Source organism: Monopterus albus, unplaced genomic scaffold (genome assembly GCF_001952655.1).
Source record: "Monopterus albus unplaced genomic scaffold, M_albus_1.0 scaffold27.1, whole genome shotgun sequence".
In the NCBI taxonomy this organism is placed as follows: Eukaryota; Metazoa; Chordata; class Actinopteri; order Synbranchiformes; family Synbranchidae; genus Monopterus; species Monopterus albus.
The window spans coordinates 161,026-174,015 of record NW_018127907.1 but is presented as its reverse complement, the minus strand read 5'-3'; the positions used below and the strand labels follow the sequence as shown (position 1 = coordinate 174,015).

At 40.6% G+C, this 12,990-nt stretch overlaps 2 protein-coding genes across 6 annotated transcripts in view; both read left to right on the top strand.

The window, feature by feature from the left end:
* LOC109957485 (moesin-like) overlaps window positions 1–3,290 on the top strand; it is a 14,107-nt gene extending 10,817 nt beyond the window's left edge. For all 4 annotated transcript variants that reach the window (XM_020595385.1, XM_020595384.1, XM_020595381.1 and 1 more), the window contains 3 exons: window positions 51–143; window positions 889–1,122; window positions 2,149–3,290. In XM_020595385.1, coding sequence (XP_020451041.1) covers window positions 51–143; window positions 889–1,122; window positions 2,149–2,313 — 492 coding nt within the window. In that variant the 3' untranslated portion in view covers window positions 2,314–3,290. The remainder of the gene's footprint in view (window positions 1–50; window positions 144–888; window positions 1,123–2,148) is intronic.
* Window positions 3,291–3,465: 175 nt separating this feature from the next.
* Window positions 3,466–12,571, top strand: LOC109957484 (progesterone receptor-like). Of its 2 annotated transcripts, XM_020595379.1 has the most exons (9): window positions 3,468–4,504; window positions 6,182–6,318; window positions 6,562–6,678; window positions 7,110–7,259; window positions 7,387–7,590; window positions 8,147–8,291; window positions 9,140–9,270; window positions 9,396–9,547; window positions 11,452–12,571. In XM_020595379.1, exons 1-9 carry the CDS (start codon window positions 3,690–3,692, stop codon window positions 11,659–11,661), a joined length of 2,061 nt encoding a protein of 686 aa, XP_020451035.1. In that variant the 5' UTR covers window positions 3,468–3,689; the 3' UTR covers window positions 11,662–12,571. The 2 variants fall into 2 exon arrangements, with proteins under 2 accessions (XP_020451036.1, XP_020451035.1); XM_020595380.1 differs by lacking the exons at window positions 8,147–8,291; window positions 9,140–9,270; window positions 9,396–9,547 and having other exon boundaries at window positions 3,466–4,504.
* The last annotated feature ends 419 nt before the right edge of the window (window positions 12,572–12,990 follow it).

Sequence of the window (12,990 nt, the reverse complement as noted above, 5' to 3'; positions counted from 1 at the left end):
GGGTGTGTGTGTGTGTGTGTGTGTGTGTGTGTGTGTGTGTGTGGGTACAGGCTACTGAGCTGGCAGAGCTTACCTCTAAGATCTACCAGCTGGAAGACGCTAAGAAGAAAAAGGACGAGGAGGCAAAGACATGGCAGAAAAGGGTGAGAATTAATCAAAGGACCACAAGAGAGACATAGATGAATCAAACATGAGAAAAGAAGCATGTCTGACACTACTAAATGTTATACCCTGGTAAAATAGAAGCAAGGAGTCAAGACGAGTATATCACTAGACTTTCAAAGTGTGCTGCATTTCTACATGTAGCAAACATCAGCCCTGTGAAACAAACCATTGAAACCCATGCTGTTTTTGATGTAGCATATATTCTCATTATTATATTTTTATTATTTCTTTTCACTTGCTGTTTTTTAAAGTGTTTTGATATTGTATTTACTACTATTTATCTAATATATTAGACTTTATATTGTTTGACATTCATTGTAGACAGCAAAGTAAGAATTTCATTGTGCAGGGAAGCATGTTTCCTTGCTCTACTTCCTTACTTTGACTTTGACTTTGACTTGACTTTGACTTTGACCATGCTAATTAAATGCAAAAGGTTTACCTAAAGTGTATTCAAATATTTGGAAATGAGCAGTGCTATACTTGTGCTGAAGGTTTGCTTAAATTTTGGATTGGATACCTCATAGCACTAAAAAAAAGAGAAAGAAGCACAAGACATCTACTTAGCTTTTATTTTCAAAAACAGTACCAACATCTCATTGAAGGAATACAAGTCATATATGTCTCAAATTGTGTTTATCATATTTTAAATGAAAGCCAATAGGCTACTTGCACTTTAAAATCCAATTGCACCGCTTCACTGCACATCATGTGCGTTGACAGGCGATGATGGTAGAAGCCGATTTAGAACGAACCAAAGAGGAGCTGAAGACTAAGCTCATGGGCGTCCACATCCAGGATTCGGTCCACCCTAGTATGCACGAACACGATGAGACAGACGAGAGCAGCGCAGAGGCCAGCGCTGAGCTGATGTCACCAGGCACGGTCCGAGATCGCAGTGAGGAAGAAAGAGTAACAGAGACCCAGAAAAACCAGAGACTGCAGAAAAACCTTAAGGTAAAAATTAAGTGAAAATAGTGAAATGTCTTATTTTACAGATTTGCTTCTTTCTTAGGTCAGAGGTCATGCTCAGATAGAACAATCCTGGAGCAGCTCTGCAACTTTATCAGTGCAGACAGATCAGTCACCAATGATCTTCAGTATATGAATTTAGAGGTTTAGAAAATAATGCATTCTGCGAATTAGGAACCACCCCAGCTGATTGCTGAGGTTTATATAGTTGTGCCTATTGGCAGTTACTCCAGTGGCCTCTAGGCAGTAGCTCCAACAAGACCTGGCTATATTAAAATGAACACTCATTTTCTCTTGCAAAATAAAAAGTCAGTATACTTCTACCCATGGCAGTTTGTAGGTCCACCACTGTGGTCCACACTGAAATAGCTTAACCTCTGTAATGGCTGGATTGCCATGAGAGTTAATTCAAATATTCTTGATCCCTAAGCGATAAATTCTAAAAACTTTGGTGATACAGTGATGTTTTCTCTGGCATCACCATGAGGTTGACCTTTGTTGTTCAGTAATCAGTTCTTGAGAATCGTGTTTTAATAGCCAGTTTAAAGTAACTGCTTTAATACAAGGTATAGGGTGTAGGCTTGAGTGACAGTGGTGAAGATTTTTTTAAAGTGTTTTAGCATATTTGCTGTGGACATAATTATTTAGAGGTTTTGACAATACTGAAAAACTGGCATCTTAATTGACACCAAAAATTGGATTTCACTAAGTGCACTCTACATATTTAAACATTGTTGTAGGTATATTAACATTCTGTTGGTTTCATTCAAGCCACCACTCTCGTCCAGACTGAGGCTTATTACAAATGAAATAAAAATGCTCTCTGTCTCGCAGCCAAAACAAGATACAATGTTGCACAGAGGACTCAACACAAAAATGGGCTTAATAACTGTGGACAATAGAGTGGGGATTGAGGGAAGTACAGGGTTGAGGTGTAAGGCTGCTGAATAGTCTCCTAAAGAGTTCCAGGTAATAGGTTATTGTTCATTGTGTTCTTGTGTTCTCCTTTAGTTCCTGAGCACCGAGCTAGCTGGAGCTGTAGACGAGAGCAAAAAGACCCCCAATGACCTGATCCACGCTGAGAATGTGAAGGCAGGCCGTGACAAATACAAGACCCTACGTCAGATTCGTCAGGGCAACACCAAACAGCGCATTGATGAATTTGAGTCTATGTGAGACCATCTGCACCAGGCCTACTCAGACCGAAGACAAGGATAGGTGATGATTTGGACACACAGAAATGTGGGAACTGTAGGTGAAGACTAATACATAAATGAACCTGAAAAAACAGATTGAATGCCACAGCAAATGATAGTGATACTGTGCTTAGATGGCTGTAATGTTGATATTTCTGATGCCTTTTCATTAGAGGATAAGGTACACAGAAATTGACAACTATCCTTGGAAATATATTTTTAATTTCAAATGGACACATTATACATAACTGGTCTAGTTCAGTTTTTCAAACATATTACACAAGCACCTTGTCACTACTCTCATTTATGAACAGGTTTAACTGATCATAAACTGATGAAACCTTTATTACTGTAATATAAACTAAAGAAGTCAACAGCATTTAAGGCACCCAGAAGTTAAATTCTCCGGTCTTTTTGCAGAAATAAAATACAAACAAAATGTGTGTGTGTGTGTCAGTTCCCATTTGAATGGTTAAGCATCAAGGTGCCTAATGAAGCAAACTGTGCAGCAGAAAAACAGACGAGCTGCATTAAAGATAAAAGCCAATTACCACTTTCAAATGGGCGTTTGTTTATCCAATATAAATATACAGAAAATAAATAAACTGGCACTAATATCGTTTATGTAATCGACAAGTCTTCCACTTCAACACCTCTACCAGTCAGATAACTCAGCCACAAACCCTTTTTTTGTTTGTTTTATTTCTAACACACATAAAGAAATATCCCTAAATGAATCGAATTGTGCTTATTTAGCTGTCTACACAGCTAAACACGGGCTTTTCTACATCCTTCTTGTTGCTGACTGCTCATCCATCACCCGTAGGATGGTTTGTGGCTCCTCTGGAGACATTTATCATTTTGTTTGTGAATTATGTGTGTGTGTCGACTACAAACAAGCTTATAACAATGAAAAAAGTTGTCGATCAATGAATTAAACTAAATAAATATATAGCGAACGGACTTCGCATTGGTTTTATGGCAGCACCTTGTCGCGTTGCGCGTTGCTGAAATTCTATTAGAGATGCATGTTCAGTGTGTGAGTGTAATAATTACGCATGAAGTGAATTTTAGTTACACGTAAATAACGTGAAGTTCCGGTATTGGCAGCGGATATACTTTGTAAAAGTTCGCCCCTGCTCTTCACTCGCGGATCAGATCGTCACTCCCTTTTACCAGCCTACGTCGACGACTGATATGAATTTCCTCTCCGCTGAGACATATGAGCAGTCTCATCGAGTAGGCTTTTGTTTTAATAGGTTCCTCTCGCAGCCGGCGTAGCTACTGATTTAACTCGTGCTGAAAATTAGCTTTCGCTCGAGTCTGTCCAATATAGAAGTATCCAACTCTTTAATAATGAATGAGAGGGATCGTTTGGATACTGCGGACATATATGCTTGTCCGTTTACTGCTGAGCTCAGTAAGGCAGTGTCAGTGTCCCTGGGGTTGGACACGGTGTCTTCTCCGCTCAGTAGCACAAATCTGTGTTCCGTCCGTGCCTTTGCAGACTGCGATCCCACTGTAGGGAACAGTTCCCGTGGAGCGCCAGAGTTGGAAGCGGCTGGAAATATGAATTTAGAAGGCGACGTGCTTCCACTGGATGACACTAGCCTAAGAAAAGACGATTTTGGACAAGTGTGTCATGGCACACAACAGGTGAGCTGCATGGATTTGCTCACATCGGGCGACCTGGACGGGGCGCAAACCTTGACGCGCGGTCCAGTGATGTCCAGATTTTTATGCCAGGAATCAAACTGGTTTATCAATCCGGCGGCAGAGCTGTACACACCTTCTCCTCAGGTGGATGAGCTCTTACCTTTGAAATCATATTCTGCCAGTTCACGCCTATACAGAGATACCCCGGGCATGTGGTGCGCAAATGAGCGCGCATACGGTGTCCGATCCGAGACAGAGAAAGAGGGATCAGGTGGACATAATTTGTCGTGTAATTACTGTAACTGTGGGCAAGCTTCTCTAGGATCCCGACGGGAATGCCACTGTGCTTGGTACAACAAGGGTGAGCAAGGTGGTGAAGGTGGCATGCGAGCCGCAATGACACAAGGGTATGGACAAATGGAAAGGTACCACAGTGCAGTTCCTCAGGAACAGGCCACCTCTGCTATCAAGACCGAACGTGCAGTCTGGATGAACTGCACAGACCGCACTTTCAGGTAAACATTTTGACAATTATTTGTTCTGACTTGCTTTTATTGGCATCAAATGTGGATGATAATCTTGCAAAGAAACACTCACATTCTTTCCTACCATTCATTTGCTATCTCTTGAATCAAAAACAAAAGAAAAAAATCCTGCCTGACTTGATGGTCTGTCAGCCAAGATTTATCACTGTCTCTTCTTTTACAGTAAAGGAGTGTTATGAATTGAATGTGTTATTACAATCATTATCCTTTAAAGCTTCCTGGATTTTAAATTTAATTTACCGATAATTCTGTAAAGGGCTACACAGGAGCACAAATAAATATAGTGCAGTAAACATGATTATTAGTATTATTATGTGCTGTTGCCATGGCACTGTAGAATCATGTTCTGTTCAGCTGCAAAGGCAGCTGCGTGTCAGCTTAAATCATCTGTGCTCTAACAGCCCCATGTGCTTCACTTAGCTTTGGCCAAGTTGTGTTTTAGCATCCAGCTAGACTGAATCAAAGGTCAACCAGTTCCTAACTTTCCAGATTTGTCCTCATTTGTACTGCAAATGTCTACACAATTATTATCATCGTCACTATAAGCCAGAGATAGCCTGCAGCACCTGTTGCTCATCCTGTACTTAGCATGAAAAAACATTTTCTGTTTGGATATACTGATGCCAGTTTATTTATTTTTTTATTACTAATTTGCCTGTGAACTGACTTCACCTTTTGTCAGATAAGGAAATATCGTAGTAGAGGCCTAATTGGATTTAGGATATTAGTGCCTCAAACAAAAGAGGTGGTAGCCCAACCCTCTAGGTACGTGTTCTGATAGCCGGTTCTGTTTTGGATCTATGTGCTGAACTCTGTTCCTCCTGTTGAGGTGGGGGAACAGATTGTGACACAACACCAGTTACAAGTTGGTGAAACATCCAAGTTTGTGAAGCTTCATGGCCAAGCCAACCCCTTATTGAACCAGTTCACATTTTCTCTTTAGTTTATACTCTTTCACCTCTCTGATAACACAGAGGCTGCCAGAGCAACAGCATCTGTGACCTGCAGCAAAAGAGCAATAACCAGGGTACCTTCAGGTAACTCTGGGTTCACAGTACAGCAAGATATCAGCAATTTGTTCCATTGCTATTTACAGAATGATGAAGTAGAACTAATATTTTCACAGTTGTTTATACTTGAACATCCACAGCTTCTGCAGCTGCATCACAGCCCCCAGTGAGGAGCAAACACAGCACAAGGAGTTAGTGAGGACAGGGCTAATGATTATCACAGAGCAGAGACAAACTAAACTTCAACAGTTTAGCTCAGCAGAATGTCCACAACTTTAGTACTTATTAGTGTCTGTAATGTAAATAGTATAAAATCACAGATCAAATGACCGACTGTGTTATCAACATTGGTTAGATTCATTAACATTATACTGTTTGTTACACATGAAGTAGTTTTTTTTTTTGCTGTAGTGAGTGAAATTTAAAAAAAAAACTTTTTAAAACTCACAAACTTTTTAAGTGGAAACTTTTTAAATTTGGAACTGGAACTGGAAGTTTGGAACTGGAACTGGAAGTTTGGAACTGGATTCATATGAGTCCTTTTAAAAAGTATTTTTTACATCCACTGGGTGTACATGGGGTCTTAGATTTCTCTCTGGGCTTCAGATTAACTGAGTGTGTGTGTGTGTGTGTCCAGGCATGACGAAATGTTTCCAGGTGTGTACCTCTCAGAGCGAAGAGTCTGTCAGGTGTGTGGTGATGACGCATCAGGTTGCCATTATGGTGCAGTCACCTGTGGCAGCTGCAAAGTATTCTTCAAGCGGGCTGCTGCGGGTGGGTCTGACACACTCAAACACATCCAAGTGCACACACACACACACACACACACTTATGCACCCACTGATTTAATTTCTTACACCCACTTACTTGTTCATTCAGGCAGGTCACCGTGATCTGACCCTATGGAGGCGAGTTATTTGTTATCAAGTTAACACCCACATATCATTGCTAAGAGTGAAAGCTTAGACATTGTTGAACTCACTCCCCTCACCCCCCAGGATTTTTGTGTGCCTGCAGGTAAGCAGAACCACCTGTGTGCCGGCCGGAACGACTGCACCATCGACAAACTCAGGCGTAAAAACTGTGCCTCGTGTCGCTTAAAGAGGTGCTACATGTTGGGAATGAGCCTAAAGGGTGAGGAATTAAAGATGAGAACATAATATGAGACAGAGAAAGGAAAGTGTGTGTGATGTGATTTGGAACATGGGATAAGTGTGGTCAGATATGTTACCTGCACTGGATCACAGCTTATGAGTCAAATGTTCCAGCTTTATTATAGTGGAACAAATGCATTTCACAAAAGGCTTAAATATAATTTTGATGCACAGTGGCCAGTAATCAGAGACCTTTCCGCATGCTATGATAAGGAACAGCTCCATGGGCTGATAGTCACTTTAGTAAATTTAAGTATAGTCTCATTTTTACTAATTACATTAAACATGCATTATATTTTAAATACATTTTCCAGATACTGTCTAATAATTAAACAAGATTACTTAAAATAAAAGGTTCTTATCTCCTTTTTTCCTTTTTTGTCGTCTGCTTCCCTGTATTTTCTGCGGTAGGCCTAGGCCGCAGGCTGAAGGCAGCCGGACAGGCGAGAACCAGAGAGGAGGAGGAACCTCCAGCTGCCAGGGAGCCTGGAGAAATAGGAGAGATGGCTTGGAAGACAGATTTCATGTTGAAGCCTGGAAGTACAGCTGTCAGGGCAAAAGGTGTTAAGGATTATTATGTCAAGCTCAACTATCGTGCTAATGCAATATTAACCACATGTTCCCATGAAAAAAAAAAATCAACATTATTTAGTTTTTTGTGTAATTTTTCTGATCTGTGTATTTTTAGCAGCGTTCCCGGCTCTTAGCATGTCCCCAACCCTGCGCTCCTGTTTATCCCTGCTCAGCATCTTGCAGTCCATTGAGCCAGCTGTAGTCAATGCCGGACATGACCCTGCCCAACCAGACAGCCCTGTGGCCTTGCTCAGCAGCCTCAATGAGCTGGGGGAAAGACAGCTAGTAGCCATGGTGCGCTGGGCCAAGGCAATACCAGGTAAGACAAGCCAGGTCAAGATAACATACTGCACTGCTAACTTGTCCATGATAGGTGTTTCTGCCAAGACTGTGCACACTAAATTGCTGTCGTAGTTGTTTCAAGTTGTGTGCATTGCCAGACGAACTATTCGTTCATGCCAAGGAAAACACTGCAAGTTCAGACTTATCAACATTAAGCAAAAAACAACAAAAGAATGACACAGGCAGAGTAAGCACTAAGGGACATTTTTTGTGTAACTTTAATACCAGTCAGCTTCGGGCAGCGCCTTGAGATCTAACAGTCCTTGACAGAGTTTTGTGCCAGTTCACTTTCCATGTTGGAACAGCCAGTACTAGGCCATGCAAACCAGTCTGTGCAAATACTAACCACTAGAGGGGGATATGCTCACATTTAAGCCAAGAATTTACACTGGAAATGGCCAACAATACCTATACTGTGCAATCTCTGTTGTTATTAGTTTGAAACCTTCACATTTACTTGTGTAGTGTTATTTCATCATATTTAATCGCTTGAACTTGTGCAGGTGTTTGATAAAATAGAGTGCTGTTAACAGGTTTCCGTGACCTGCATGTGGATGATCAGATGTCACTGATTCAGTTGTCATGGATGGGGCTGATGGTGTTCGCTTTGGGCTGGAGGTCCTACACATTTACTAACAGCTCCATGCTCTACTTTGCTCCAGACCTGGTCTTCAATGAGTAAGTCATGAATAATATTCAGTTCACCCAAATGTAAGGGAGAGAACATTTAATGAGACAAAGTTAGTATAACTTTGCCAAACCTGGTGTATTCTTTTTGTCATACAAAGAAAGTTTGTGTGGGACTTAACAGCTGTAATAATCCATGTGACATATGGTTTGTTAAAATATCACGAGGTTGCATCTGTCATCACAGCTGGAAAGAATGGCACACTGGAATACAAGCATCAGATATAATTTGACATACATGATACATATAGGTTTATCGCATAGTTTGAAAAATTGCACAGTGAACATTGTCTTCTTTATTCTTAGCCCATACCGTTCTGTCCATCTGATAAGTACATGGCTGCATTTCATCTTTACAAAACTAACCCTCAGTCCCCGAGATCTGCTACCTCACTGAGATGTTTCTTTTTTCCACCACCTCTTATCTTGAAATCGTCTTCAGCATTGAAGGAGGGTGTTGCTTAGAATGCTAAAGCCAGCCACATGCCCTCAGAGCAGCTTTTACTTGGCTGGTGTTTAGCGCAACATTAGCAAAACATAGTTTTTGTCTGCATTAAACTTGTGTCACTAGACTGGATTGCTTCCATCCTACATGGAAAATGGATATGCCTGCCCTTGTTGCTGACCCTCATTTTTCTCTGTCTCTCTCATTCTCTTTTTTCCATTATCCGTTTCACTCATTTTTCTCACCTCTGCTGCTTTTCCTCTTTTTCTTACAATTAACTGGCTTCCTCCCATATATATTTCTCTCTTCCTGACCCTCTCTTGGCTTCTCACCTCTCCCTTTGTCACACCTTATGCTCCTTCTTCACCTCTCATGCTTTTTATAATCCTCGCAGCCATCGGATGCAAGTGTCCACTATGTATGAACACTGCATGAGGATGAGGCTGCTTGCCCAAAGGTTGTGCATGCTGAAGGTCACCCAAGAGGAGTTCCTCTGCATGAAGGCCCTGATTCTCTTCAGCATCAGTGAGTCAGCAGAGACCATGTCTCAAATAATATCTTAAATGTCAACTGCAGCCATATTTCAGAAAATTGATGGAATGGATAAAGCCTCTGAGAATTATTGTTGTGTTTTGGCTCTGTGGTCACAGTACCACTGGAGGGCCTGAAGAGCCAGCGTTGTTTTGATAAACTGCGAGCCTCCTACATCAACGAGCTGGACCGCTTAGCCAGCCTCCATGGAGAGGCCACCGATAAAGAGAGACTGTTTCAACTCACACAACTGCTGGACTACCTACAGGCGGTAATATCCACAGCTCCATTTTACATATGAAAACACCCTGTACTATGGCTCTTGTTGTCATGTTGTCAAGTTGTCATGGGCGTTAGTATCACAGGAGTAGTTGAGCAGGAAATGGAGTAGATCAAAGTCCACCACCCTGTTACATAAACACAATATTTGTGTTACAGTAGTAGGCTAGGTCACAGTCTAAGTTAATCAGCTACAGCTACATATTGCAACATCATCTAGACATCATTTTTATCAGGTTAAACACATTAGGTTAAACACTAAGGTTAAACACATATGACTCCTGTTTTAGCTTTTATTTCCAGGAAAATGACAGAGTCATTCTGCTGGTAGCATTGCTCCATCAAAAACTACTGGCATGCTCCATAAGAAATTATACAGCGGGCACATACTGTCATTGATGTAAACCAGCAGACAACCAAGTTCAGCCAGTATCATCCAGAAGCTGCAAACAGCACATCGGTCCAATCTTTGCCAGCTATAGTATATTACCAGAACAAAAGAAAAGCAGCAGGTCAGAAGGAAAACAACAGCTTCTACAGTTTTCATACTTGTTTCACCTGCAGACAATGAGAACTACATTTTATTTGCTGCAATAGAACTGAGGGCAAATTCAACAATAAGTGTTACTATTTGAATTAATAAACTGTCTGCTACTAAAATAATGTACACATAACATATTATTGTGTGTTGGTGCAACAGTCAGTGCTGGATAGTAGATTAGCTCTATATGATTAATATCCAGTGGAGCATATACTGACATGGTGTTTTTCTATTTTTATCAATTGCTTTATGTTTTTGGCAGAGGTCATAGGAGTGCTAAATGTAAAACCCCCAAAACATTACACCACATACACAAAAAAGCAAAATACAGAAAAAAAATTCAAAACTATAACAAAACTAGCAGGAACTCACAATAAACTGTGTGGTGCCTATCTATAGGATGCTGCTTAGTGCCAGTGTTATTCCCAACAATATGCTGACACAAACAACGTTTTGAAATTAGGTTAACTGGGCTATTGAATAATGATTCTTGGTAGGTGTGTGACCACTAGGTGATGTAGATCAACTACTTTATACCTTAATACCTTTACAGTGTTTAATGAGAATCATTTATTTTTGCCAAGCATGTTACACACACAAAGAATTTGTCTCCAGCCCAGAACTGAAGCAGCCATCTGCGGTGCCAACTCACACACACGCACACACTGATGGCAGCGCTGCTCTGGTCATCAGAAGCAACTTGGGGTTCAGTGTCTGAAGAGAAAGGGAATTGAACCGCTGACCTTCTCGTTGGGGGACAACCGGTCTACCTCCTGAGCCACAGCCACCCCCAAATGTCTTTCTTTTTCTTTTTTATTTTTTTTTAACAGTAAAACTAATTGGAGACAGCAGTAAGATACTCAAGAAAGCAGACTCCTGTCACCAGTGATTGGAACGTGACCCGAAGTGTAACTTGTTGTAAAGTTTCCTCCTACAAAGAGAAAAGCAGCCTCATGTCTTTCACTGAGGATTTACCCTTAAAGGCTCAGCTTTGCCTGTGTCCCACTCACATCTCAGATCTTCCTCTAATGCCTAATGAGCTGGAGGGCAGCCTGGGATTCTCTGGCAGGGCCCTTAAGGCAGAAGACCAGACTTGATCAAGACTTTGCAGTGCAGACTCCTTTGGCTTTACCCTGGCTGTGGAGCTTAGCATGTCACAATGAGTCATCCTTTTAAATCACCTAGCAAAGCTCATGTCAAATAACAAGCTTCAGCACCATTATTTCCTCATTTATCTGCAGGCCTTGTTCTTTTACAATATTATACACTTTTGGTATATCAACTTTGTTATTAATAACCTCTGAATTCTTATTTTTTGTCCTTTTTTGTCCTTTTCCTCTGTCTCTTCACCCCAGATTGTGAGGCAGTTGCACCAGTTCACCTACGATCTGTTCACCCAAGCTCGGTCCATGCAGATACATGTCAAATTCCCAGAGATGATCTCGGAGATTGTGAGCGTTCATGTGCCCAAGGTCGTCACCGGCATGGTCAAGACCATTCCTTTCCACAGTGCAGCCAAAGAGATGAGTCTCTGGTCACCGGAGCTCCAGCACCCAGCCCTTTGACTATTTCTGATAAAACTAAACTAGCTAGAGAAGGTTTTATGAGGTGAAAGGAATATAAGCCTATTGTGATCTGCAGAGTCTATAAATGGATGTTAACAGAAGGTAACGCAGCATATTCTTCCACTCTAATGTCATTAAGATACAACTACTCATTGTTTTCTTTTTTTACTGCCTGTGCTCTGTATCATGCAAACCAAATGTTTCTGGAGCTGATTAAAACACGTTTTTGCATGCATTCCACCACAGACACCCATGAATGGCCAATCGTCTGGCATGTGGACTTCATCAACAATTTATACAGGCAACAAACAGTATTTCATTTTGAGCAGTAACTCTCAAAACTTCATCGCAGCTTGTCTGTATATAGCAGTTTGACATTTGGACTAGTTTTTTCACTGTGAATGATATTGTGTGTACCTGAGATTATAAAAAGTCACTGATTGACAGTTCATAATTGGTTGTGGTGTGCACGATAAGAAGCAAAGCTCTCTCACCTAAAGGCATTTGAAAACCATTTTGAAAGCTTCTGTCATCCATAAAAGCAAAATCTGTTTTAGGTGTTGACAAAATGAAAGCACTTTTCAAATTTCACATGCATATTCATGAATACTGTGCTGTCAAAAAGTCACACCAAAAACAGTTCAGACAGTAACTGGACAAAGGGCACAAAATACTCTAATGATGCACTAACTGATTAATACTTTGGGTGACTCTTTTGAAATTTGCTTGTTTGTGAGTGTCAATTGTTATTCAAGTACAATTTTTCCTGGACATTTCTTACTGTTTCTATTGTTTCTACATGGGCTTTGTTGTGTATCATCATGTATTCATTGTAGCTTCAGGCGGTTTTGCTAAAGTTCTGCTCATTTGTTGCAACATTTACAGCTTAACAATGTAATAAAATTGAAACGTGTTGGTTATATAATTGATTGATTGATTTTATTCTTTCAAGCATGTAAAGACAGTCAATATGTCAACACACATAATTTCACACATACCCACAAATGCTAATCCAATATCAATTTGCTTATACCTAGTACATGCTTGAATGCAGTAGGAAGAAGTCAGACTTATCCAGTCCTACCCCATGACATCATCTTACCATCATTGGTTTGCAAGCAGTATCTCCAAATAAATAATTCTCTTCTACACCACACAAGAATGAGTAAAGTGTAATGAGTAAAGAATTATAACAGAGTGTTAACATTCTTACATAATTACATTCTTAAATATTTATCTTCTACACCACACAAGTAATATACTAAAGAATTATTACAGAGTGTTAACATTCTTACCAAACACCCACAATGTTCCATCTGGTTAATCATT

Excerpts from the sequence above, each read along its gene's own strand:
- LOC109957484 (XM_020595379.1), top strand. The coding sequence starts at position 3,690 with ATGAATGAGAGGGATCGTTTGGATACTGCGGACATATATGCTTGTCCG. Across the intron at positions 6,319-6,561 it reads CTTCAAGCGGGCTGCTGCGG|GTAAGCAGAACCACCTGTGT; the intron begins GTGGGTCTGACA and ends GTGTGCCTGCAG. Across the intron at positions 7,591-8,146 it reads CTGGGCCAAGGCAATACCAG|GTTTCCGTGACCTGCATGTG; the intron begins GTAAGACAAGCC and ends TGCTGTTAACAG.